The 24,656-nt window shown below is 40.9% G+C and overlaps 4 protein-coding genes, 1 long non-coding RNA gene and 1 other non-coding gene across 6 annotated transcripts in view; 2 read left to right on the top strand and 4 right to left on the bottom strand.

Moving 5' to 3' along the window:
- The first annotated feature begins 746 nt into the window (after positions 1-746).
- LOC104807340 (B3 domain-containing protein REM21) lies at positions 747-2,454 on the top strand. Its single transcript, XM_010532562.2, has 4 exons — positions 747-910; positions 1,335-1,719; positions 1,836-1,978; positions 2,062-2,454. The coding sequence occupies exons 1-4, from the start codon at positions 839-841 to the stop codon at positions 2,308-2,310; spliced, it is 849 nt and encodes a 282-aa protein (XP_010530864.1). The 5' UTR covers positions 747-838; the 3' UTR covers positions 2,311-2,454.
- Positions 2,455-3,910: 1,456 nt separating this feature from the next.
- On the bottom strand, positions 3,911-4,538 carry LOC104807341 (diphthamide biosynthesis protein 3-like). Its single transcript, XM_010532564.1, has one exon. The coding sequence runs from the start codon at positions 4,425-4,427 to the stop codon at positions 4,182-4,184; it is 246 nt and encodes an 81-aa protein (XP_010530866.1). The 5' UTR covers positions 4,428-4,538; the 3' UTR covers positions 3,911-4,181.
- Positions 4,539-4,745: 207 nt separating this feature from the next.
- On the top strand, positions 4,746-20,842 carry LOC104807342. Its single transcript, XM_019201844.1, has 16 exons — positions 4,746-5,178; positions 5,400-10,374; positions 10,444-10,632; positions 11,309-11,423; positions 11,788-12,841; positions 13,077-13,524; positions 13,814-13,867; positions 13,947-16,782; positions 16,864-16,977; positions 17,152-17,282; positions 17,788-17,880; positions 18,067-18,146; positions 18,707-18,896; positions 18,987-19,632; positions 20,032-20,107; positions 20,194-20,842. The coding sequence occupies exons 1-16, from the start codon at positions 4,847-4,849 to the stop codon at positions 20,291-20,293; spliced, it is 11,433 nt and encodes a 3,810-aa protein (XP_019057389.1). The 5' UTR covers positions 4,746-4,846; the 3' UTR covers positions 20,294-20,842.
- On the bottom strand, positions 18,150-18,712 carry LOC109116434. Its single transcript, XR_002023866.1, has 3 exons — positions 18,608-18,712; positions 18,396-18,497; positions 18,150-18,230 (listed from the first exon to the last, which is right to left on the bottom strand). It is a non-coding gene; the product is annotated as an uncharacterized LOC109116434 (long non-coding RNA).
- An 890-nt stretch (positions 20,843-21,732) lies between the features above and the next one.
- TRNAY-GUA lies at positions 21,733-21,818 on the bottom strand. Its single transcript is given in 2 exon segments — positions 21,733-21,768; positions 21,782-21,818. It is a non-coding gene; the product is annotated as a tRNA-Tyr (tRNA).
- A 1,024-nt stretch (positions 21,819-22,842) lies between these two features.
- LOC104807338 (extra-large guanine nucleotide-binding protein 2) overlaps positions 22,843-24,656 on the bottom strand; it is a 4,498-nt gene continuing 2,684 nt past the window's right edge. Inside the window, 4 exon segments of the mRNA XM_010532560.1 lie at positions 22,843-23,662; positions 23,750-23,913; positions 24,048-24,271; positions 24,380-24,557. Coding sequence (XP_010530862.1) covers positions 23,068-23,662; positions 23,750-23,913; positions 24,048-24,271; positions 24,380-24,557 — 1,161 coding nt within the window. The 3' untranslated portion in view covers positions 22,843-23,067.

Raw genomic sequence — 24,656 nt, 5'->3', positions numbered from 1 at the left:
TTATTATTAATATGTTTTTTTTAAATAAAGAAAAATGAAACGGGCGAAAGGTAAGTGTCAGGGGAACCGTACGAGATTCATACACAGATGTCAATCCCAAAGCAACTCTTTTTTTATTTATTAAATTTAATTGTATTAAACAATTCTCTTGAGTTTTATATAAGTATAAATTAGACTTGATATTAATTACAACGCAATAGAATGCATTATATACTGTTAAGATAAATAATAATGATATTTATATAGGTTGGATTAAATCAATGTGGTAAATACAATTACTATATAAAAATTTGATTGGGTTGATATAAATTTTTATAAAATATAGCATTTCTTCTCATTCTTTCATAATAAAACATTTGATAAAATTTTTGGTGGGCCTTGGCAGGCTGTACTTTAATTTATTTTATTTATGTTGCTAGTGAATTTTCACATAAAATCTGATTTTAGCCTAAAATTACTCTTACCAATATTATGAAAAAATTGATTGAATAATTAATTTATTTTTATGAAAAATGCTTAAAAGAAACAAGAGGGGAAGAAGTAGATAGAATTTCTTTCTGTTTGCCGCTTGACGACAAAAACCCATTACTTGGCACTGTGTTTCTTTCTTCCTCTACCCGCCACCAAGTCCATGTTTAGCCATGTTTCGAATATTACAGCTTCAGTTTCGAGATTAGTTCAAACTTTAGGGGCTGATTCGCAAATATACTCAAGCTGTTTCGCAAATTTACTGATATTTCAAAATCGCCCCCAAAGAATATGGAAAAGCTATAGCGACAGATTCTGCTGTGCTCTCTCTCTTTGAAGCTTCTTGTCTCACACTCCCCGGTCCTCTTCCATGGCCGACAAAAAGGTTCAGCGTCCGGAGTTTTTCAAAGTTTACATTCCCCACATCAACTCCAAGATTTTGGTAAAAACTCTCTCCCTCGTTTTTTTTTCCTTTTGTTTGAGCTGGTCTTGCTTTTCCGCGACATTGAATATGTTTTGAGTGAAAGAGCGTAGCAGATCTGCTGATTTGCTTCGGTGTTAGACAGCACATTCATGTTCTTGATTACTGATCTTACATGTTACAAATGTCTGGTCGGAGGTTTCATATGCTACAGTCCACACTTGTTTCTGTGTTTGCTGTTGCTGTTGAATCCATTGTTGTCGACTAATTCACTGGGTTTGTATCCTTTTCTTCCTCTCCACTGGGTCTTAGATTTGATGAATGTTGGAAACAAGACTGCAATTTTCTTCATAACCAAAGCAGAAACTTTCGTATTTGTCTGTCTTTCTTCAGTTTTCAGTTCTGTTTTGTCATTTGACACTGATTTTTCTGTTTCTTTGAGCAGCATCTCCCTCTCGGGTTTGTCCGCTATATACCGCAGCCGCATTCTGACACAGCCATTATCAGAAACCAAAGCGGCAACTCCTGGAGAGTCGGGTTCACCAGAAGGGATGGATTCGCATGTTTCGAAAGTGGATGGGCGGATTTCGTTCGGGACAATGAGCTCAAACCTAGTGAATTCATGGTGTTTGTGTATAAAGCACCGTGCACGTTTCTTGTAAGTATATATGGGGTCTCTACCTGTAGGGAGAAGAGAGGCCAGGTGGCGATCTGCGAGATTCTGAGAGACGATGAGGAAGATGAGAGTGAGACCTCCGATGAGGAATTTGTTCCTCAACAGACACCAAGATCGATAAAACTCGGGAAGTGTAAGATGGGTCTTGAGAAAGGTAAAAGCTTTCAGACATCATGATGATGGTTTCGTTTTTTGATGTGTTAACTGGACTGATCCTAAAAACTTTCAGACATCACTTAAGTGAACTGATCCTTGTCTTGGGTTGTTCAGGAAAGTCCAGGAGGCCTTTGCAAGTAGGTCAAGGATCATCGGCTCGTCCTGAAGCGGGTCCTGCTGTAGAACCGGAGCTGTATCTGGATAATCCTTCCAACCTTTTCTTTGTGACGGGGCTCAAGAACAGAAACTTCGAGTTGGTATATAATAAAACTCCGCAATCTCTGAACTCTCATCTTGATCATTGACTGCTCATCCCTAAAAACCCGAGTCATTTCTGCAGTTGGTGCCTTCTAGATTGATGAAGGACTTCAACTTGAAGTTCTCTGAAAACCTAACATTCATCGACCCTATCGGGACAATACCCGCGAGAAGGGCGCGTTGGAGGGATAACCGCGTCTGCCTCAAGGAATGGACCCGTGTCTGCAGAAGGAACAACCTGAAGGCCGAAGACAAAGTGATCTGCGAGCTTAAGAAAACGGGACATGAGGTTGAATCCATCAAAGTTCATATCATCCGAAAAGAAGAATAGGTAATTAATCCTCTCGAGTTCGTCTTCTGCTTCAAGAAAGTTTCTGACTTTTGCTTGCTGGTTATCGATCTTAAGTTAGGAAGTGGAACATGTGTTTCAACTGATCTGAATTCACGGTCTTGTCAGTGACTTGAAGTCATTTTATTTGCTGTTATCTGTTTTTGTGTTTCACAAAAACAACTCTTTTGATGATATATATATATATATCCTGAAGATATTGGTTTGAATTTTACGAAACACTGTAGGAACTACGTTAACACCAGAAACATTTGCATCCAAAATGGTCCTGAAATAGAGAAAATGTAATAAGTTCTCAAATTCTGCTCATAAAACCATTCAGAGAGCCACAGAGTAGCGAGATATATATTCATATGATTTCCAGTGGTACCAATAAAATGTCCAGAAACAGAGACAAGATAAGAAAGACAAGTTACCCAACTTGATAGTTCAGAAGGTGAAGGTGAAATGGAGACGCGAAACGTCTAATCGGCCCCAAGTTCGACCTTCAAGTTGGAGAGAGGAGCGTATATTCTAATCACATGATTTGTTTCTAGTACCTAGATTAATCTAGATCTCGACTCAAGACAGGCGGTTGCCCTCTAACATAAGAAGACACGTTAATATTTTCTACCTATATGTATATGGATATTAGTTTATCTTGTTTCTTTTCTATAATCTATAGTTACAATGGATAGTGGTTATATATATAACTGAATATAAATATTCTGATTAATGACATTTTTCAATGGAAATTTTAGAGAATAAGAGTTATTGTCATTGAAAACTGTGAGTTGATTCACATATTTTATGTTCTTTCTTTACTTGCAATATGCTTACATACAATGTGAAAATCAGTGAAATCGCTCCTCCTGGAACCTCAAATAACAGGTTACAACTATTACATTTTTTTTTATCTAAACAATAAAAAAAGGTTTTTCCTCTTCAAAATAAAAAATCTCTCAGAGAGAACCCATATCAAGTGTGAAACTGTGATGATGATGACGACGACGAAAACCCTCCATCTCCAAAACATCTACTTATCGGCCTAAACCTGACCATGAATCCGACCACGGCTTGAACTGAAGTGCCGAAACCATCAACTTCCTCGACCCATATGGGAAGGTGGAGTGGACATCCAAGAATCTGAATGACCGTACAGTCAGTCATCAAGCAATGGATTAGGGTTTTCCAGAAGGAACAGGCTGAAGCCAGAGGACAAATGATCTGTGAACTTTTACTCCATCGTTGTTCACATTATCTGCCAAGGATGAGTCTACCTGAAAGTAGCAAGTGTATTTTCTCGGCTCTAATCCGAGTTAGGACATCTAATCTTCACTGTTTTACAGAGATTCCGACTCAGATTAAGAACTTAATCGTGTAAAATCACAGAAATCCAATCTAATTTCGATCTAAAACTCAGGAAATTTGGGGGGCTGTACCAATTCTACCTACCAAGAACACCTAATTCTGAAAAAGACGACCTTTTTATACAATCTAGTACTAGTGCGTAATTATGTGCTCTGTGTACAACACGAGCTGCAAAAGCTTCATCACTGAAGTTCAAACCCCAAAAAGAAAAAGACAATTACTGGCTAATAAGTAATAGCATTCGAAGAAGAAAGCAAAAACAAAAGCTGCGTATTTAATATTTATCACACGATTCAGAAAAAAAAAAATCAAAACTTGTTAAACTCAATTTCAGGCAAAACGTATGGGGGGCAATTGACAAAGCTCATCTGTGTCTCCTGGACTACACGCAAAACAACACCGAATAAGGAGATCAGTTAAACCCAGAACGAAAACCAGTTTCTCCAACATGGAATCTGCTATGACCCAAAAAATCCACCATTGCAATCCGATGGGGCATCAGCTCAAGCGACGGCCACGGGTTGTCGGCTTCGAGGCTCGTTGTTCTTCTTCGTTTCGTTTTGGAAATCCTCCATATTGTAGATTACGGTGATATAGAGCGAGCAGCTAGGGCAACGCGCGATCTCCTCGCCGAGCTTGAGCTCCTCCTTCGTGATCTGGAATAGGTCGCCGCACGGACACGGATAAGTATAGGCCTGAATCTCTTCGTTCCACTCCATATCCTCAATTTCGACATCGTCGTACGACATCGTTACCGTCGGTAGAGATTATTGCTCCTCCAGCGATGGACTAGAGGATAATCGCCGGCTTCTCCTTCTCCGGCGATAACTAGGGCACAGAGTGAGGAAGTGATGCTATGAGAATTCTGATTTTCGGTATATACTGTTGCGTTGAAGCAAAGTCGGCTAACTTCTACCAGGTCCCCAAAGTTTATCAATATTTCGTTTATAACCTTAATATTTATCAATACTCTCCATTTATACCCTCAACGTTTTGAATTGTATGTTTTGTCCACATATTTCTTTGTTCTTACGAATTCCGAACCAAAAGAGGCATTGAAATTCAATTCAAGAGTTATGTACCTTGCTGATTTCTCCGTTTCAGGAAGAGACAAAGCGATGCCAAACTCGCCGCCGTCTCCGTCGCCGAAGCTGCCGTCGTAGTGTTGATGCAAGGCTTCCACCACCAGCAACAGCAGCTGGTGGCGCTGCTCTCGGCGGCGCTACCAAACGACGGCTCTGCTCCTCCTCCTCCGTCGGTTTCTACTCCGCCGCCGCCGCCTTCAACCTCTGTATCTGCGTCTGTGTCTACTAAGAATGCATCATCATTTCCGGTGCTTGCGACGGGGGAAAGAGATGGTAAATCGGAGAATGGCGAATCGGGCCGTCTCTCTGCGTTGCACTCTCTCCTCAGAGCGATTACTTATCCTCCGAATTCGCTCCTCGTCGCACATTCGGCGTCGTTTCTTTCCTCTGGTCTCTGGCAGCTCCTTTCTGACAAGTACTCTTTCTCTACTTGGACTTTGTTGTCTTCATCTCTGATTTCTGATTGTTTGCTCTACTTTGTGAGAGTGGAATTTGGTTGTTCATAAAGTTTCCTGATTCATGTTGATTTTAATTAGATGGTTGGCATGCTTAATGATGCATTTAATACTATCTCACGTCTTGCTCTTGATAACCTAGTCTCTGAAACTTAGTGTCGTGGTGAATCTCATGGTTCAGGTCTTATGACGTGAGGCAGGCTGCCGCAACTGCATATGGTGCTCTTTGCGCTGTTGTGTGCTCTCTTCCAATAGAATCGAGCGGGAGACAAAATCATGTGATGTTGGGGAGTCTGGTTGATGGCTTCATTAATTGGGCTTTGCCGTTGTTTAGGCATATCGGTGTTCGGAATGGGGACACTGAACTTGCGGTTGAAGCTGTACGAGAGTTTGTTACCATTGGAGATGTTAATGGGACAGATAGGTATGCTTTTCCAATCCTTGAAGCATGCAAAGACCTTCTCGAGGATGAGAGAACCTCCGTGGGTTTGTTGAATCGGATTTTGGGTGTTCTTTCAGTTATCTCTTCGAAGTTCTCTAGTATATTTCATCCTCATTTTCTCGATGTTGTTGATATGTTGCTTGGTTGGGCGTTATTACCAGACCTTGCTGAATCAGACAGACAGATTATCGTGGATAGCTTTTTGGACTTTCAGAAGCTCTGGTTAAATCATTTAGAATTTTCACTGGGACTGTTATCAAAGTTTCTGGGTGACATGGATGTCTTGCTTCGAGACGGTGGTCAAGGAACCCCACAACAGTTTCGCAGGTTGCTTGCTTTGCTTTCTTGTTTCTTAGCAATCTTGCGATCCACTGCCTCTGGGTTACTAGAGAATAATCTACTTGAGAAGATAGGAGAACCTCTGTGTGAAATGGTGCCTCGGTTGTTAAGTTGCTTGTCTATGGTAGGACAGAGGTTTGGATGGTCAAGATGGATCGAAGATCTCTGGAAATGCCTGACACTTTTGGCTGAAATACTACGTGAAAAGTTTTCAACGTTTTATCCTATGTCTTTTGACATATTATTCCAGAGAATGGGACAGTGTGACACTGTCAATTCTGCAGTCCATATGAAGATGACTTCCGTTCAGATACATGGGACATTAAAGATTAATCTCCAGTTACTTTCCCTGCAAAAGCTAGGGCTCCTTCCATCATGTGTACTGAAGTTGCTTCACTTTGATTCTCCTATATCGCAGTTGCGTTTGCACCCGAATCATTCAGTGACGGCAAGTTCTACTGCCACCTACATATTTTTGCTCCAGCACGAAAATGAGGAGATTGTTCAACAAGCAGTAGAATTATTTATGGAAGAGCTTGAGTTGTTGAGGGGCATACTTTCGGAGTCAATGGATCATAGAAATGAGGCAACCAATGTCTCAGCAGGTAGATGCTACTCCAAGAATGAACTTGTGGCTTTGTTAAAATTTGATATGAAGGTTCTTCTTGCCTGTGTTTCTCTCAAAGGGAAAACTAGTTTGACTGGTCAACCAGAACTTGCCGTTATGTATCTAAAGAGATCTGAGAAGTTAGTTTCGTTTGTTGTTGAGAAACTAAATCCTTTTGATTCAGCTATCGATGCCAATTTGGAGTTGCAAGTTTGCGTTGTAAGGATGTTAGAGTGGTTAGCTGCAGTCGAGTTCTTCAGTCACTGTTCTGTGTTAAATCAGACTGATGGCAAGCCTCATAGAGATGCTAATCGTGGAAAGACATCATTTGTTAATCTTTTTGGTCATGGATTTTCAATCATGGTGATTGAGCATATGAGGAAATATGGCCCAGTCATGGTTAAAGCTCTTAGTTTTTCTTCTCCTCTTGCTGTAAAACTAGTGTCTCTTGAATGGGTCCAACAGTTCTGTGAAAACCTGATTGATATGTCAGGGCATTTGAACATGGATGCTTACTTTTGTGAAACATTTCCATATGCTGATACGGTTAGAGATATGATTCTAGCGATTTTGGATGCTGCATTTGATAGGGAACCAAAAGTGAGGGACTGTTCTGCCATAGTTTTAGAGTTGCTTCTGGAGGTGAAACTGATACACCCGATACATTTTCATTCGGTGGCTGAAACTCTCCTTGAAAAGCTTGGAGATCCAGACATCTGTATTAGAAGTGCTTTTATCAGGTTACTCTCCCGTTTCTTGCCGGCCACACAGTATGCATGTGGTATGTGTGATGGGGTAGGACATATGGCTCTTAGACCGCGCATGCTTATGTTGGGGAATAGTTGCAACTTGCATTGGAAGCAAGTCTTTACACTGAAGCAGCTTGACCAACATTTTCACTCACAGCAACTTGTTTCTGTTCTGAATTACGTTTCGCAGAGATGGAAAGTTCCTTTTCCTTCTTGGATCCAATGGCTTATTCATGCTTTTCGGGCTTCAAAGGATATTGGTGTTGGGCATCTTGAAGGAAACTTAACTACTACTAATGGATGGATTGAAATAAATGTTGACCGAAGCTCGATTGAAAGAATCAGCTTGACCAACAATTTGGCAGGTGCTTGGTGGGCTGTTCAAGAAGCTGCTAAGTTTTGTGTTGCTACACGTCTCCGTACTAACTTCGGTGGTCCTGCTCAAACTTTTGCAGCTTTAGAGCGAATGCTTTTAGACATCACCCATGTGCTACAGGTTGAGAGTAAGCAAACAGATGGGAGCATAAATATTGTGGGCTCTTCTGGTGCCCATTTATTACCGATGAGGTTACTGTTGGATTTTGTGGAGGCTTTGAAGAAAAATGTATATAATGCATATGAGGGTTCTGCTGTCTTACCATCAGCCACGCCACAAAGTGTCTTGTTTTTTCGTGCTAACAGGAAAGTTTGTGAAGAGTGGTTTTCTCGTATATCTGAGCCGATGATGATTGCTGGTATATCCCTCCAATCTCATGATGCTACAATTGAGTACTGTATATTACGACTTGAGGAGCTAAAAGGTATGACAATGTCAGTTACGAAGGAAAAAGCTAAAATGCGGGCTTATGATAACATTCACAATGTCGGAGCAAGAGTTCCTCTGGATATCTCGAGGATTTTACGTCATATGTCATTGGCTTTGTGTAAGAATCATGATGCAAAGGCTCTGCTGGGCCTCCAAAAGTGGGTTTCACTTCAATTTGCTCCCTTGCTTGTGGAGGGCAGTGACACTCAGAAGGATGGTGGTAAGTGGGGGCTGTTCCCGTGGATCACCGGGCTGATATATCAGTCAGAAGGCCAATATGAAAAGGCAGCTGCTTATTTTGCTCACTTGTTACAGGAAGAAGACTCTCTAAGTTCAATGGGTTCCGATGACATTCAATTTGTGATTGAACGTATTATCGAGAGTTATACTGCTTTATCTGATTGGAAGTCTCTGGAATCTTGGCTTTTAGAATTGCAGGCACTTCGTGCCAGGCATGCAGGGAAAAGCTTTTCAGGTTCTTTGACTGCTGCGGGAAATGAAATAAATGCTATACAGGCCTTAGCACGTTTTGATGAAGGTGCTATTGAAGCAGCATGGGCATGTCTTGATTTAACACCTAAAACTAGCACAGAATTGTCGCTTGACCCAAAACTAGCCTTGCAAAGAAGTGAACAGATGCTTCTGCAGGCTATGCTTTTCCAGGTTAAAGGAGATATAGAGAACGTGCCACGTACCTTGCAGAAGGCGCGATCAATGCTGGATGAAACTTTACTGGCGCTGTCATTTGATGGGTTATCTGAGACAGCACCATATGCTACACTGTTGCATTGCATCTTTGCTTTCGAAGAAAATAATCAGCTTGGAGACAGTGGACCTAAACAAAAACACATGAACTTGATTTCAAGCTCCTGTGTCCGGTTACTGCAATCTCTAATTAATAGAGTCCATCGGGACTGCAGCCCATGGTTGAAAGTTTTACGAGTGTATCGGACAGTTTCACCTACATCATGGGTTACCCTGAAGCTTTGCATGGACTTGTTGGGATTTTCGCGCAAGCAAGGAAATATTTTGCTTGCAAATCGTCTAAAATCCTATCTGAATGATCATGTCTCCAGTTGCGCTGAGGTTGGACTACGTGAGTTTCTTATCTCAAATTTGCAGTACCAGGGAGCCCTGCTGATGTTTTCTGAAAACAAGGTTCAACAAGCTGTCATGGATCTTTGGTCATTTGTGCGCCCAGATATAACTTCTTCACAACCAGTATCTTTGGATATTGGTGTTGCTTTTTTGAAGGCTAAAGCATGCTTAAAACTTGCAACTTGGCTAGGACAGGATTATATGCGTACGGATATGGAAAATGTTGTCCTCAAGATGTCAACAGATTTTAGCAGAACCGTGATGTCTTCTGCTGAAAGCAATAGACCTTCGGTATATGAGAGTTTGAACTCCAAACCAAGCATAAGGGCTATTATTGAGGAAATGATTGGCACAGTTACAAAGTCATCCACCCAACTTTGCTCCACAATGGGAAAATCATGGATTTCTTATGCTTCATGGTGTTTTCGACAAGCAACAGAGTCCTTTGGCAAAACTAATGGGTCCATCCTCCGCTCATGCACCTTTTCAAGCATGCTTTCTCAAGAGCTGATGCCTGAAAGGTTTGGATTGACTGAAGATGAGTCTAAATCTGTGGAATCGGCCATTATCCAGCTCTTTCAGAAGAATGATGCTAATTATCTCACAAATACTGCAGAAGATGGAAGCTTTCAGATGCATGCTGCAGAACATGCAGAAGCTGGAGAAGGCATGAACGTGTTGCTGCAGCAAGTTATTGAAATAATAGAAACTGCAGCTTCAGACCCTGGTGCTGAAAACTGTGGCAGAGATAGTGTCTCTGTTACTCTTGCTTCTCGGTTAAGTGATTTGTTGCTGTGCACAAACAAAGCTGTGAAAGATACTGATATAGCACCTATAGTCGATAGGCTGATTGAAGTGTGGTGGTCCTTGAGAAAGAGAAGGGTGTCTCTCTTTGGACATTCTGCAATTGGTTTCACCCAGTACCTTCTATATTCATCCACAACCCTGCACAACAGCGAGTTTACTGGGGTAGACTGTGATCCACTGAAGCAAAAAACTGGCAGCTATACGTTACGAGCAACACTCTATATTCTACATATCCTTCTGAATTACGGGGTGGAGTTGAAAGATACACTGGAACATACTCTTTCGTCGGTTCCCTTGGAACCTTGGCAGGTGACAAGCTGTCCCTTGTTTTTATCTCCTGAATTAATCTTTGAACATCACTGATAGCTTTTTGTTTAGGAAGTAATACCTCAGCTGTATGCTCGGTTGAGTTCTCACCCTGAGGAGGTAGTGCGGAAGCAAATAGAATGCCTGCTGATAATGTTAGCCAAGTTATCGCCTTGGTCCATAGTGTATCCAACGCTAGTCGATGTGAATGCTTGTGACAAGAAGCCATCTGAGGAGCTTTTACACATAACAGCCTGTTTGGTAATTTTTTTACTCCATTCTAAGGTGATATTGTAGTCTGCGTAAGTGTAAATTATAAAGCACACATTACATGTCTAATGCTACCTTTCTTGGGCATGTGGTATTTTCTCTGTTATGTGAATTACATACCCTTTTTTACATAGAATTTTCTGGCCAAACCCCTAGGTTCAACCACAGTGTTCTGCTTTTTCTTTTAGGAAAGGACAGTTGATTTCAACCTCTCAAAGTCCTATCTGAATACCTATATGAGTGTTTCCATAGCAGACTGTCACAAACACAAATGTGGAATAGAACCTTTCGTTGATAAAGCTATATGGCTCAGAAGTGTTGCAGTTATGACTTATGAACAAGGTTAATGTGATTTAGTTGGTGTCTCTGAATCTTTCTTCCCCATAGTGTTGAAAAATCTTCAGAATTAAAAAGTTCATCTCGTTGTTTTTCGGAATGGAAGAAGTGGCACACCAAAGCATAACGATTGCTGGATGTAGGAGCTCAGGAATGATAGTCATGCGTAATCTCATATTAATATTTCTTCCGTTCTGTGTTTTACATGTTGACTTTGAAGTGTAGCATCATTAAAAGGGAATCTTGATGCTGCCAAATGGTGGCATATGAATGTTCTTACAGTTTAATCAATGATATGTAATTTGTTTTTGGTTTAATTCTTCCTACGCAGACTGAACTCTATCCAAGATTAATTCAGGATGTCCAGCTTATGATCAACGAGCTAGGAAATGTGACTGTTCTTTGGGAGGAGCTGTGGCTTAGCACTCTGCAAGATCTCCACATGGGTAAGCTTAACTTCTTATCCAATAATTTTTGGCTGGATAAATTGCAATGATCTCCTAGTGGTATATGCTATTTATTTTTAACGTTTTGATCATGAGAAATAATTGTTCATCTTTACATTATACTTATTTCTGCTGAGGTGGAGGGAAAAGAAATAAAGGGGATGCTTTATAGAAGATTAGAAATTAAATAAAGGGTTCTCAACTTATCATATTTGTTTGAACTTATCATATTGTTAGACGAAGTTTACTTGGACTAAATTTGAAGAAATGTATTGGACACTGCTAATCTTATATTTTAATTTGGTGTTGTGTATTATTTTAATTTTGCTTTGTTGATATATTCAAGAAAGTTTTTTGGATCCAGATGTTATAAGACGGATTAACTTGCTGAAAGAAGAGGCTGCTCGGGTTGCAGAAAATGAAACTCTTAGCCAGAGTGAGAAGAACAAGATAAATGCAGCAAAATACTCTGCGATGATGGCCCCTATAGTTGTTGCATTAGACCGCCGCTTAGCATCTACCTCTAGGAACCCTGAAACACCTCATGAGATTTGGTTCCATGAAGAGTACATGGATCGTTTAAGATCAGCAATCTCAACATTTAAAACTCCTCCTCCGTCTACTGTACTCAGTGAAGTGTGGCGTCCATTTGACAGTATTGCTGCATCTCTGGCATCTTATCAGAGGAAATCATCGATATCTTTGAAGGAAGTTGCTCCCAATTTGGGCCGGTTATCATCTATTGATATTCCTATGCCTGGTCTCGAGAAGCAGGTCCCATCGCGTGAATCTGATGTTCACCTCAGCGCATCACACCGTGGAATAGTCACGATTTCTTCTTTCTCAGATCATATGACAATAATTCCGACCAAGACTCGACCTAAAAAGCTTGTTATGGATGGTTCAGATGGAAAGAAATATACATATCTCTTAAAAGGCAGGGAAGACTTGCGCCTTGATGCTAGAATTATGCAATTGCTTCAAGCAATAAACAGTATTTTCACGTCCTCTCTAACAACACATGGTAATGCAGTTGGCATTCGCTATTACTCAGTCACTCCAATCAGTGGTAGAGCTGGTCTTATCCAGTGGGTAGAGAATGTCATAAGCATATATAGTATTTTCAAATCTTGGCAGACACGTGTCAGGCTTGCCCAAATCTCTCCATCAGCTGCAGATAGTGTAAAAGCTTCAGCTCCACCACCTGTTCCTCGACCAAGTGACATGTTTTACGGGAAAATTATACCTGCCCTCAAGGAGAAAGGTATTAGAAGAGTGATTTCACGAAGAGACTGGCCTCATGATGTTAAGTGTAAAGTCCTATTGGATCTTATGAGGGAGGTACCGAAGCAGCTGCTACACCGGGAACTTTGGTGTTCTAGTGAAGGTTTCAGAGCCTTCAGCTCAAAACTGAAAAGGTACTAGGAAGAAATTATGCAAAATATTCTACATTTGCAATAACAATCGAGGGGCTCTTATAGATATACCTTTATGTCCTTTTCCCTTGGAAAAACAGGGAAAATTGTTTGGAAGTGGCTAGAATATAATTTTGTAACTTATGCTGCTCTGGTGCTAAACATCAACACATATGCACCTCAAATATTCATTTTAACTACTGATTAAATTGAAAAGAAATACTTTCTTGATTTGCAGGTATTCTGGAAGTGTTGCGGCTATGAGTATAGTTGGCCACATTCTGGGTCTTGGAGACAGACATTTGGATAATATTCTAATGGACTTTTGCAGTGGGGATGTCGTACACATAGATTACAATATCTGTTTTGATAAAGGGCAAAGGCTAAAGGTTCCTGAGATAGTGCCCTTTCGCCTTACCCAGACAATGGAAGCTGCTTTGGGGTTGACAGGTGTGGAAGGCACCTTCAGGGCTAACTGTGAAGCTGTTCTTGGTGTTCTGAGGAAAAACAAGGACATACTCTTGATGTTGATGGAGGTGTTTGTGTGGGACCCACTTGTTGAGTGGACACGTGGAGATTTTCATGATGAAGCAGCAATTGGCGGTGAGGAAAGAAAAGGCATGGAGGTGGCAGTTAGCTTGAGTTTGTTTTCATCAAGAGTGCAAGAAATCCGTGTTCGCTTGCAGGTGAACCTTCATTCTGAAAAATAATAACAGTTCGAAGTTTGCTTAAAATCTAACATGATAGAGGGTGCCTTTCTCCCTCAAGCCTCACGCTTGCAGGTGGTCCAGTAATTCTCATGAATATATCTACTATTTTGTTAGCTATCCGTTCATTCTGCTACTCTTTTTGAAACTTAGTATCTTAGTAGTGTCCATAAACTTGCTACTACGTTATTTAGATAATAAGCTTTATGTTCTAGCATATCCTAATCAATAAATCATTAACATGTTTGTTTCTGTTTTTTCTGAATAGGAACATCATGACCTTTTACTGACTACATTGCCAGCTGTTCTTATGGTTCTTGAGGTAATATGGTTGCTTTTAGAATCCATGGATTACACTTTCATTCTTTTGCTGGTTTGATGATGGTGAGATTTTGTTTCAGAGGTTTTCCGAGGTCCTGAATCAATATGAGATTACGTCATCTCTTTTTATTCGTGCTGATCAAGAAAGATCGAAACTTCTTCTGCACGAGACATCTACAAAGATGATTGTTGCAGAAGCAGCTTGCAATTCAGAAAAGACCCGTGCTGCTTATGAAATTCAAGCTCGAGAATTTTCTCAAGCAAAGGCTTTAGTTTCTGAAAAAGCTCAAGAAACAGCTCTTTGGATAGAGCAACATGGAAGGATCCTCAGTGCCTTACGTGGAAACATGATTTCTGAAATTATTGTCTCGCCAAATTTGAAAAGTATGTCAGATGCTTTATCATTGACGTCTGCTGTTCTTGTGGCTGGAGTTCCGCTGACTGTCGTTCCTGAGCCCACTCAAGCACAATGCCACGAAATTGACAGGGAGATTTCCATCCTAGTTGATGAACTCAATAATGACCTCTCTTCTGCTTTAACTGCACTTCAATTATATTCTTCAGCTCTCAAAAGAATTCTACCTCTCAACTACCATACGACAAGCTTGGTATACAATTGGGCTCAAGTTCTGCAATTATCTGCTCATGCTCTTTCGGCTGATGTTCTGTCTCTTGCTAGAAGACAGGCCGCTGAATTATTTGCAAAGATACAGGGAGATAATTTTGATTCTCTCAGAAACAGCTATGTAGATCTGTGTCTTATGGTGCATAAATATACAGCGGAGATAAAGAAGATGGAGGAAGAGTATGCAGAGCTGTCTAACTCAGTGGGATCAGGCGCTGAATCAAAGGCCAAGGATCGTCTTCTCTATGGTTTAGTAAACAATGCCAGTTCTTCTGATGAGCCTGCATCGTCCATAAGTGATGTGCCAAAAGGATGCAACCTGCGAGATTCTGGAGAGAAAACGTTGAAGGCATTAGCCGATTTACACATTTTTGTCAGTTCAAAGTACGATCAGGTCAAGCAAAGGGTACATGACATTTTCCGTGGGCCAGTGGATAGAAGCGACAGAAACAAATTGCAATCTGAGTCTGGGAGCATAAGCTGTGAGTTTGAGGAGCAGGTAGAGACGTGTGTGATATTGGCAGACATTCTTGATGAGCTAAAGATTTACATCGGACAGGAAGGTTCTAGTGTGGAGGAAATAATTAATGCTTCCACTTACCATCCTGAAGGGAATTGGGCTTCCATCTTCCAGAGAGGCTTGCTTTCCTGTAAGAGATTGGTTGCACAAATGACTGAAGTTGTTCTACCAGATGTTCTGAAAACTTCTGTATTCTGTAATTCAGAAATTATGGATGCCTTTGGATTGATCTCGCCAATCCGTGGATCGATTGATACAGCTCTGGAACATCTCATAGAAGTTAAGCTAGAAAGAGATTCCTTGGTTGAACTTGAACAAAACTACTTCACAAAGGTTGGACTTATTACAGATCGGCAGCTAGCTCTCGAAGAAGCTGCTATAAAGGGAAGGGATCATCTATCCTGGGAGGAAGCAGAGGAACTTGCATCTCAAGAAGAGGCTTGTCGGGCACAGCTGGATCAGCTTCATCAGACCTGGAGCCAGAGAGAGTTCCGACTTTCTGCTCTTATAAAGAAAGAAGCTCAGATAAAAAATTCTCTCATTTTGGCTGAAAATCAGTTCCAGATGCTCATTAATGCGGAGGAGAATAAGAAGCCGAATGATCTGGGATATCCTGGGGTATTGGCTGAATTAGTTAAGCCTTTTAGCGAATTGGAACATTTAGATAGGACACTATCCTCTATAGGCAGTTCAGCTGATTCTCCTCCAGATTGGATTCCTACGTTAGGGGATATTGTGAGTTCTGGGCAGTCATTATCTGAGCACATATGGAGTTTTGGGAGCTTATTGAGCAGTCATTCCTTTTTCATTTGGAAAGTAGGCATCATAGATTCCTTCATTGATTCATGCATACGTGATGCAACTTCATCGGTTGATCAGACATTAGGATTTGAACAGCTGAATCTTTTTATGAAGAAAAAGCTGCAAACCCAACTTCAACAGCGAATAGATTATTACCTTGCTGAAAGGGCTGCTCCTGCATTTTTATCTTGGCTAGATAAAGAAAATGAGCGTTTGAAACCATCATCGGAGGAAACAGAGGATTTAATACTCGATCAAGCCAAGCAAGAGTATAGCACTTTGAAACAGGTTCACATAATGCTTGATGAGTACTGTAATGCTCATGAAACTGCTAGAGCAGCAAAATCAGCTGCATTTCTTATGAAAAGGCAAGTGAAAGAACTAAGAGAGGCTCTTTGTCGAGCAAGCCTGGAGATTGTCCAAATGGAATGGATGCATGATGCAACCTTGACCCCTTCACAACATATTGGGACCATATTTCAAAAGTTCTTTGATGGTGATGATAGCTTATATCTGACTTTTTTAAATCTGAGGAGACCCAAGTTGCTGGAAGTTATACGTTCTGCTTTTCCAAAAATCACTAAGTCAATAGAAAGACTACAAGCTTGTGAACAAAATTCAGTTACGGCAGAAGGGCAGCTAGAGAGAGCGATGGGATGGGCTTGTGGTGGGCCTAGTCCTGGTGCAGCTGGAAATTTTTCTTCCAAATTATCTGGGATTCCTCCTGAATTTCATGATCATTTGCTGAGACGCAGGCAGTTGTTGTGGGATGCAAGCGAGAAGGCATCTAATATTGCCAAAGTTTGCATGTCCGTTTTGGAGTTTGAAGCATCAAGAGATGGGATTTTCCAAGGTCCATCTGAGGGCCTTGAGGGTAATTCAGCAAGAACTAGCAGTGACTCCTGGGCTTGGCAGCACTCTTATATGAATTTGATTACACGATTAGAAATTACTTATCATTCCTTCACACGTAAGTGCTTCAATGTCCTACTTCTGATCAGTGTATCTCATTTCCAAATATATGATCATTTACCCGCTTTTGCTATTTTAGGTACTGAACAAGAGTGGAAACTTGCACAGAGCAGCATGGAAGCTGCCTCCAGTGGCCTGTATTCTGCCACAAATGAGCTTTCCATCGCCTCCCTTAAGGCTAAGGCTGCTTCTGGTTAGATTGTCTTTCCTGTCAACTTAGAGTTCTCTGCTTTATAGATTTACCTTAGCCTGATTGCAGTACATTGTCATTTTCAATGCGCAATAGATTCTCAGGGCAAGATTTTTGTTTACTGTTGTTGCACAATGTTGCTTCTTATAAAAGCATTCATACCTTTACTTCTTACAGGTGATCTGCAGAGTACTGTTTTTGCAATGAGGGATTGTGCGTGTGAATCTAGTGTTGCTTTATCTGCTTTTAGCCGGATATCAAGGAGCCACACCGCTTTGACTTCTGAAACCGGTGCGATGCTAGAAGAGGTATCCCTTTCGAAACAAATCATAATATTGGGGTTTGGCAATAATGCTCCTAGGGTACTATCAAAAGCTTGAGGTTACGCCACAGACATAAAAATCACACACGTCTCTGCTTGTAAGAGACTAGACATTTATTTGGTGAGAAAAGTAGATATGTGGGACTTTTGTAGGGTTGGTTTCTGGGTATGACTGGTTTAATTGGATTTCTGTTCTTCTTCTTTCGTCCTTTGGTTGCCTCACGATGAACTCCTGTTTCCAGGATCTACACTTAAGGGTATTCCCGCATTCTGTTTCTGCAAAACCAGATCCCACAAGCCATCCATCTTTTAAATTTCTTTAGAACTAATGAATACAGTGACTTGTTCTTGAATGTGAATTATTATTTATTTTTATATCTGGTTAGTGAAGCCGAGAAATTGAACACCAAGGAATTTATATGGTGATTCGGTACTCTTGAACGGTCTTGCATTTGTATTGGGCGTGCTAAAAATTTCATTGATACCTGTAGGTTCTTGCAATAACTGAAGATCTGCATGATGTCCATAGTTTGGGAAAGGAGGCTGCTTCTGTACATTGTTCTCTCATCGAGGATCTTTCAAAGGTTTTACATCTCGCATCTCTTTTTCAAAGTTTCACGTTCAGAGGGATGCTATTACTTGTGGTCATGACTCTTCCGCTGAGATGCATTTGACGATCTGAAATCTTAGGCATTTCTCACTTTTCATGATTCTATTATCCTTCGAAACCATAAACTTATTGGCTAATTGATGATTCTATGTCTCAACAGGCTAATGCGATCCTTATTCCCCTAGACTCCACATTGTCCAAGGATGTTGCTCTTATCGCTGAAGCCATGAACAGGGAAAGATTGTCAATTTTCAACAGTGTTACCTTATTGTGCATTGCTTGGAAGAACTCCCGCAAGTTATCAACGACATCCCCTGAAAAGTCCTGGTGAACATAGAGAGAAAAGTGTCAATGGGGAAATGTCTATGTACCGTAAAGAAGCTAACCATGCGTAGTGGGCATTGAATCGGTGATACGATTCCAAAAAGATATTTAAAACAGCTAATACCAAAACTCATGAGAAGAAAAAGAAGTAGGAGAATGACTAACAGCATCGTCAACTGAGCCGGTTTGATCATAAACAGCTCTTTTCTCTTCATCCCCAAGAATTGAGATCACTTTTTGCAGCTGCTGAAATTTCTCCTTAGCTTCCTGCAACAAAGAAAGTGACGAATTTCATTTCTCATTTGAGTGAAACAGAACTCTTCAAGATTTGGAAGAGTAAAAAATAGGCTAAAATATGGAACAGGAAAAGGGTTTACCTCGTCATCGGGATTTTTATCGGGATGTAGCCGCAATGCCAATTTATGATACGCTTTTCTTATCTCCTTCTGTGATGCAGTTCTTTCAACGCCAAGAACCTACAATAAGGACCAATTACCTCCGTTATTATTTTCATTTATCACCACGAAGGGTGCAGCAAAAATTAGGGAGAGTTACCAGAACCTCAAGCCTTTGGTATCACCTGTTTTATTTTCGGTGAAGGGTCTGTATTCAATGTTGATAAAGCTCGCACAAATTGCAAGTGTTCATGCTGGCAATGTAAACAAAGTAAGCAATCTATTTCCAGATCCGATCATCTAGGTTATGTTTGATTTTAACTCTTTCATGAAAGATCAAACGGAATGTGTCCTTATTCAGGCACTCGAAGGACTAGGGGAGAGCGAGGAAGTAAAATCGCAAGAAAGTATATATTCCGAACCCGACCTCACTGGCGATGACTACAAGCCCGAAAACCACGGGGAAGAGAACCAGTTGGGATCCCACTACAAGAACTCTGAGGAAGTTTTGGTCAGTTCTGGGATCTCTCAGGAGGATAGAGGATGGATGTCTTCTCCCGATAGCATCTACAGTAGCAGCCCAGAGTCTGGCATAACCCTCACTCAAGCAATTTGCCCTAACGGTTTTAACAGTTCGACTAAACTGCTGGAAGAAACACCATTGGATGAAGAGGAGGTCAAAGGTTTTCGGGATTCAGCTCCATCATCACAATCCGATTTCTATCACGCATCGGATTCCGTTCTATCGGTATCAGCAGATGTGGTGGTAGAAAACAATGGTGATAATCTCAAAAGATTTTCAGGTAATGAATCGATTGAAAACACAGAATTTACATCATCTGCATGCAATGTAGCTGCAGAAGGTAGAGTGGACGTCTCTCGACATCTAGGGGAGAGCTCGAGCTCGGAGCATAAATCCGGGGGACAGGAAGCAACCAAAGGGACAACCGAGGTTCAAAGCGATGAGGCTTCTCCACCGGCACAAACACGTAGTCGAGTAACCAGAGGTCAGTCTATCTGATCTTAGTGCTTAGAATCATCCCCTTTTCCATTTTCATACGTATTATCTCTATATAACGAAAATTTACGAGGAATAACTTCCACTTCTCAATCTTTTAATCGATTTTAAAGTGAACAGCACCACAGATTACTGTGCCATAACCAAATGCAGCGATCAGATTCCAGTTTGTTTATGTTTTATCTAAGATTCAAAGAACCTTCTTGCACAAAATAGGGAGTCCTCCTGGCAATGTCTCTCGCCAGGCAAACTCGAGTGCTACGAAATCCCGTAACTTTTAATATGTAGTAGTCATTTTATTACATTGTTCGGTGCTATATCTACAGTTGAAAGCCCGTTTTGGCTGTCTTGAGAACTAAAGCCGCTTCATACCGTGTTTCCTACGTAGATAAAAACGCTTATGCAATGTCGGTTGTCAAGTGCATGGAGATGAAGATAGATGGCCGAGACATCGCTGAAAACAGGTACATCCATAACTTCCTTTCCCGATAAAACTCTATATTAGCGAGAAACATTCTGACGAGTTTTACAACGACGTCTGTCTGTCCAGGGAGATTAGCATTCCAGAACAGGTGGATTATCTAATAAAGCAGGCCACAAGTTTGGATAATCTCTGCAACATGTATGAAGGATGGACACCTTGGATTTAGAAGATGACTTACTCAACCGTTCGATACATTTTTACAGCCTTGGGAGATTCAACAATCACCTGGATCCACTTCATTTTGTGAAGTTTCAGTATACCGGGCCATTGCTGTTAAGAAGCAGCTTCCCATTCCCAGGGAACGTTGAACTCGAGAGGGCTCGGGCATGGGCATGCCGAAGAGAGGCTACTTCGGTGAAAGTTTCGGAGGTATGAACTGAAAGTTGAAGCGGATGCAACTCTGCAATGAGACCGACATAGGTAAAACTCGTCGGTTCGTCAGTCTGGTGATCTGTTCTGTTAGATTCTCGCCGAACCTTGGGAGCGGAATGCGGTGGTTGATGTATCGTTTCGGCCGGCTTTTCAAGAGATACATTATCAATTGGACGGAAGTATTCCAATTTGCTTCTGTTCCCTCGACTATACAATAGAGTTCAACGTTTACGTGTCTTTTTTTTTTATCTTCGTTCAGTTACTATAAAAAGGAATGAGACTTTTGAAAGGAAACTCCGTAGAGTTTTACATTCACCGCTCGTCTCAGTTACGAGACTGATGACCCCCATTTGTCATACCTATGTCTAGGTTGGGTCGGAAATCCGTAATTTTTGGATTGAGACCTGAATCGGGTATTCAAAAATTGGATAGCTATCTATCGATGGGGTGAGTATAGACCCAATGACAGATAAGAACTCAATTTCGGGTTCAGATATCGGCCGGCGATTATCGGTACCGTGGGTAAGATACTGGCAATGTCCTCGCCACTCGCATAGGCTGTCCTTTACCATCGTGTCTCCGACATCTCGATCTTGTCTTGGTTTCTTTTTATTAACTGGTACATAAGTATAACAACTGTCAGATGTCAGCTTGTCTGAAAATATGGGCAGGTTTCGAATACTCTCCATAACCTATGCAAGTTTGTTATGTACAGTTAATACTTTTTTACTCATCCTCATTCACCTCTTTTTTTGGGGCCGACAATTAGATCATTTGTGATATCGAAAAATTTTACAACATTTTGTGGGTATTCGAAATTCGAACACCCAATCTCCTCAAATGCGTCGACGAATTCTAAATCTAGAAATTCGAAAGACCATTTAGTCCTAATGTCTTGTAGGGTAAAACTCTTGGAAAATCAAAGCTTTAGAACATAGATGTGCGAGACCTAACATCTCATATTGTTTCACATCCCTCAAAATAATATACATATATATATATATATGATGATGATGATTCATCAAAAGAGATAGAATCAAAGGATATCATCCGAATAGTGTAGACGTGTCCTTGAGGTTGAAATGTCAATTTCATTGAATTATCAAAAGAACCCCACATGTTGTGGAACCCCACAGAAAGAAAAAAGGTCACAAACTGAGAGACGACAAACCCTACAAAAACAAAATAGTAAATATCTCAAATAATATCATTAAAAAAAAGACAAAAAACTTATCCGACCTGCCGGATTCGAACCAGCGACCTAAGGATCATTCTGCAAACACTACAGTCCTCCGCTCTACCAACTGAGCTAAGGTCGGAGTTATAAACTTATTTTTATAACAAAATATAATTCCATTCTGGAAGATATACGTAGGAAGATGAATAAAATCAGTGGGCATGGAACCATTGGTTTGTAATATCCTTTGTAACTCTATCCGTACATACCTTCGGTATTGTTGGCTCTCCAATCAATCAAAATTGCCAACGTCGTTCAATCCCATTCTGTTTTTTTTTAATCAGTACTGACACAGATGACCCAAAACTATACACTAAAGTCTCCGTCTTTGTCCAAGAAATGCTAACTAAACCCAGCAAACCTGACCCCTGGTTTTCTGTGAAAAAATGACCACAATACCCCTTTCTCTCTCTTTCTATATATATATATATAGACCCACATGTAATTTTATCTCATTCGCATTATTATTCTAAGAAGAAGAAGAATGGGAGAAGCGATGGAGGTGTGGATGGGAGAGCTTTCAAAGCTGAGAGAGAAGATGAAACCCAGCAAGAAACTGCTGATGATGCAGAAGCCGAAGACTGTCTCCAAACAAGACCGTGGAGAAGAAGAAGCTGCCGTGAAAGAAGACAAAATTGAGAAACGAGAAGCTGCAGCAGCCTCAACCATGTCTGAAACCACTGTTTGTCTCCTCATGGACCGTTTTGTGCCTTGGTGAATCTTCCCCCCAACATCAGTTTCCTTATGTCTATATACATGTGTGTATATATAGGTACAGATATCGATGTCTAATGTGTGTGTGCGTATGATCGCTGGGTTTAACTGCTCATGCTAAACATCAGCAACCCACCTGTACATGAGTTGTGTTCTTGGTTTTATTACAATTCCCGGCAAATCAAATGTCCGATCTGATGTATCATATTCTTGATCCTGAAAAATCTATAAAGTTTTTGTAAGCAGTCTGGCTCCGTACCTGCAAATCACAACCGTACAAAGATCTCTCTCTTTGATATGTAGTTTTATACTTGCATTCTTAATAAGCTGCACTAGCATTTACTATAATGGCACATCATGAATCTGCATCCCAATATCCAACAAGATTCCTCGACAGAAAGAAAGTGATGTACATATAAAACAAGAGATGTGAACAAGCATGTTTTGTGTTACACCAGATTGACTCATTTTGGGGTTTCAACTGAAATCTTCTCCTACCCTAAACACATGAACTCTATCTATACCATGAATACATACACAACAGACCCACACAGACTGTATTCCCACGACAAGAGGCTTAGACCTGTTTTCTCCATCTCGATGAATGGATGGATGATTCAAGACGATAAACTGGCCTCGAGGCTAGTGGTTGAAATCTCTTGAAATATGGAAGTTTCTTCGACATGCCACTTGAGGATCTCCCTTGCATACCTCAAGGCATCATCCACTGTTTCACTCTCCAGAGTCATTTGAGAAACAAACAGCTTGGGCTGGTAGCTTCGTCCATGCCCAGAATAAGGGCTCACGAGAGAATCATATAGTCTCTTGAACTTGAACCCGATGTAGTGGAAAGCACGTTGAGCCATTGGAGGGTTATGCCTGCTGCTCTGGTTCTGGCTGATCAATGGGTTGAAATCTTGGAACCATTCACAGGTTCTGAGAGGAGCGAGCTCGATCTTCTGTTCTAGGAGGTCGAACTTGGAGAGAAATAGGAGGAACTTTTTCTCTGCAAAGCACGGGTGGGTCACTATGCTTTCAAATAGTTGTTTGTGAGCCATCATCTTGTTCACAAGAACCCCGTTACTGTCTTCAATGTACTCGTCATAATCTGTAAGCGAGACACAGAATATCACCATGTCTGCATCTTCAAACATTTCCAGCAACTTGCCGTTTTCTCCCAGGCTTCTTGGATTTAACCGGATGAGTTCATACCTGTACGTATAGAGAGAGAGAGCTAACCTCATGTTAGGATCATATATTATGATTTGAAACAACGGGTATTTCACAGACAGACCTAACCTCGTGTTAGGATCATGTTGATATTCTGGGTCAAGGGAGCTTTCATGTGATGTTTCCGGGAACGCGAATTCCACGCACGAAAGGCCTACAGAAGAAGCAAGCCCTTCAACATGCAATATGTCTCTATCCGACGGGTCATAGTCTGGTTTTGATATCTCGACAATCTGAGTAGAAACCAACAACTATTAACCAAAGAACAATTGGAGCAACAGAAGGGATTCAATCGAACAGAACAGAACAGATTCATAAGAGGGTCAAATGGCCAGATGCTAAGGCATGCAACTAGTTTGGAACTTACTCGTTCGAGAAAATATATGGCATTTAGGGGTAGTGTGTCACGGATTCTTTTGTATGTGGCTTGAATGGCTGGATCCCTCCACAAATTTGCAACCGTTTGGGCATTCTCACGACTTGATGCCGGAAATATGTCAAGATTCCCCTGTTCCTTCTCTTTTAGAAGCCAATCCGAGAAATGCTTCAGTCTCGGACTTATTGAGCTAATTGCCTTGCCACTGGTTTGTCCTGCAGTGAAGTGCATCACACAATGTTGACCTTAAAGCTTGTCTAGTGACAATACAACTTTTATCGTCACATTCATCATAGATATGATTGTATAGTCTCGAGCCTTACCATTTTGTTCGGCAGACTGATTGTTCATCGTCTCTTGACTCTCTTCCAGCATTTGTTCTTCAAATCGTTCATGAGCCTCTAAAACCATAGCCAGATAGGAATAGAGGTTTACCTGGACTGTGAATTTAATTTTCTCACGTTCATCATCAGAAAATGGAACATTATAGAGAGACCTAGCCTGAAACCCAACAAGAAAATAAAAAAGAACTGAGTGACCAATACTCTCCGAGTGCAATATCTAATAAGCAAAACCACAATATGCATTTCAAAGAGCGTC

Source organism: Tarenaya hassleriana, unplaced genomic scaffold (genome assembly GCF_000463585.1).
Source record: "Tarenaya hassleriana unplaced genomic scaffold, ASM46358v1 Cleome13, whole genome shotgun sequence".
In the NCBI taxonomy this organism is placed as follows: domain Eukaryota; kingdom Viridiplantae; phylum Streptophyta; class Magnoliopsida; order Brassicales; family Cleomaceae; genus Tarenaya; species Tarenaya hassleriana.
The sequence above is the reverse complement of the archived record's forward strand: the minus strand, read 5'-3'. Positions and strand labels throughout refer to the sequence as shown.

What these genes read in the sequence shown, in the direction of transcription:
- LOC104807340 (XM_010532562.2), top strand. Translation starts at nt 839, where the DNA reads ATGGCCGACAAAAAGGTTCAGCGTCCGGAGTTTTTCAAAGTTTACATT. An exon ending in ACATCAACTCCAAGATTTTG is followed by an intron (nt 911 to 1,334) that starts GTAAAAACTCTC and finishes TTCTTTGAGCAG; the next exon opens with CATCTCCCTCTCGGGTTTGT. An exon ending in AGAACAGAAACTTCGAGTTG is followed by an intron (nt 1,979 to 2,061) that starts GTATATAATAAA and finishes TCATTTCTGCAG; the next exon opens with TTGGTGCCTTCTAGATTGAT.
- LOC104807341 (XM_010532564.1), bottom strand. Translation starts at nt 4,427, where the DNA reads ATGTCGTACGACGATGTCGAAATTGAGGATATGGAGTGGAACGAAGAG.
- LOC104807342 (XM_019201844.1), top strand. Translation starts at nt 4,847, where the DNA reads ATGCAAGGCTTCCACCACCAGCAACAGCAGCTGGTGGCGCTGCTCTCG. An exon ending in CTGTTCTTATGGTTCTTGAG is followed by an intron (nt 13,868 to 13,946) that starts GTAATATGGTTG and finishes ATTTTGTTTCAG; the next exon opens with AGGTTTTCCGAGGTCCTGAA. An exon ending in CGAGACATCGCTGAAAACAG is followed by an intron (nt 20,108 to 20,193) that starts GTACATCCATAA and finishes CTGTCTGTCCAG; the next exon opens with GGAGATTAGCATTCCAGAAC.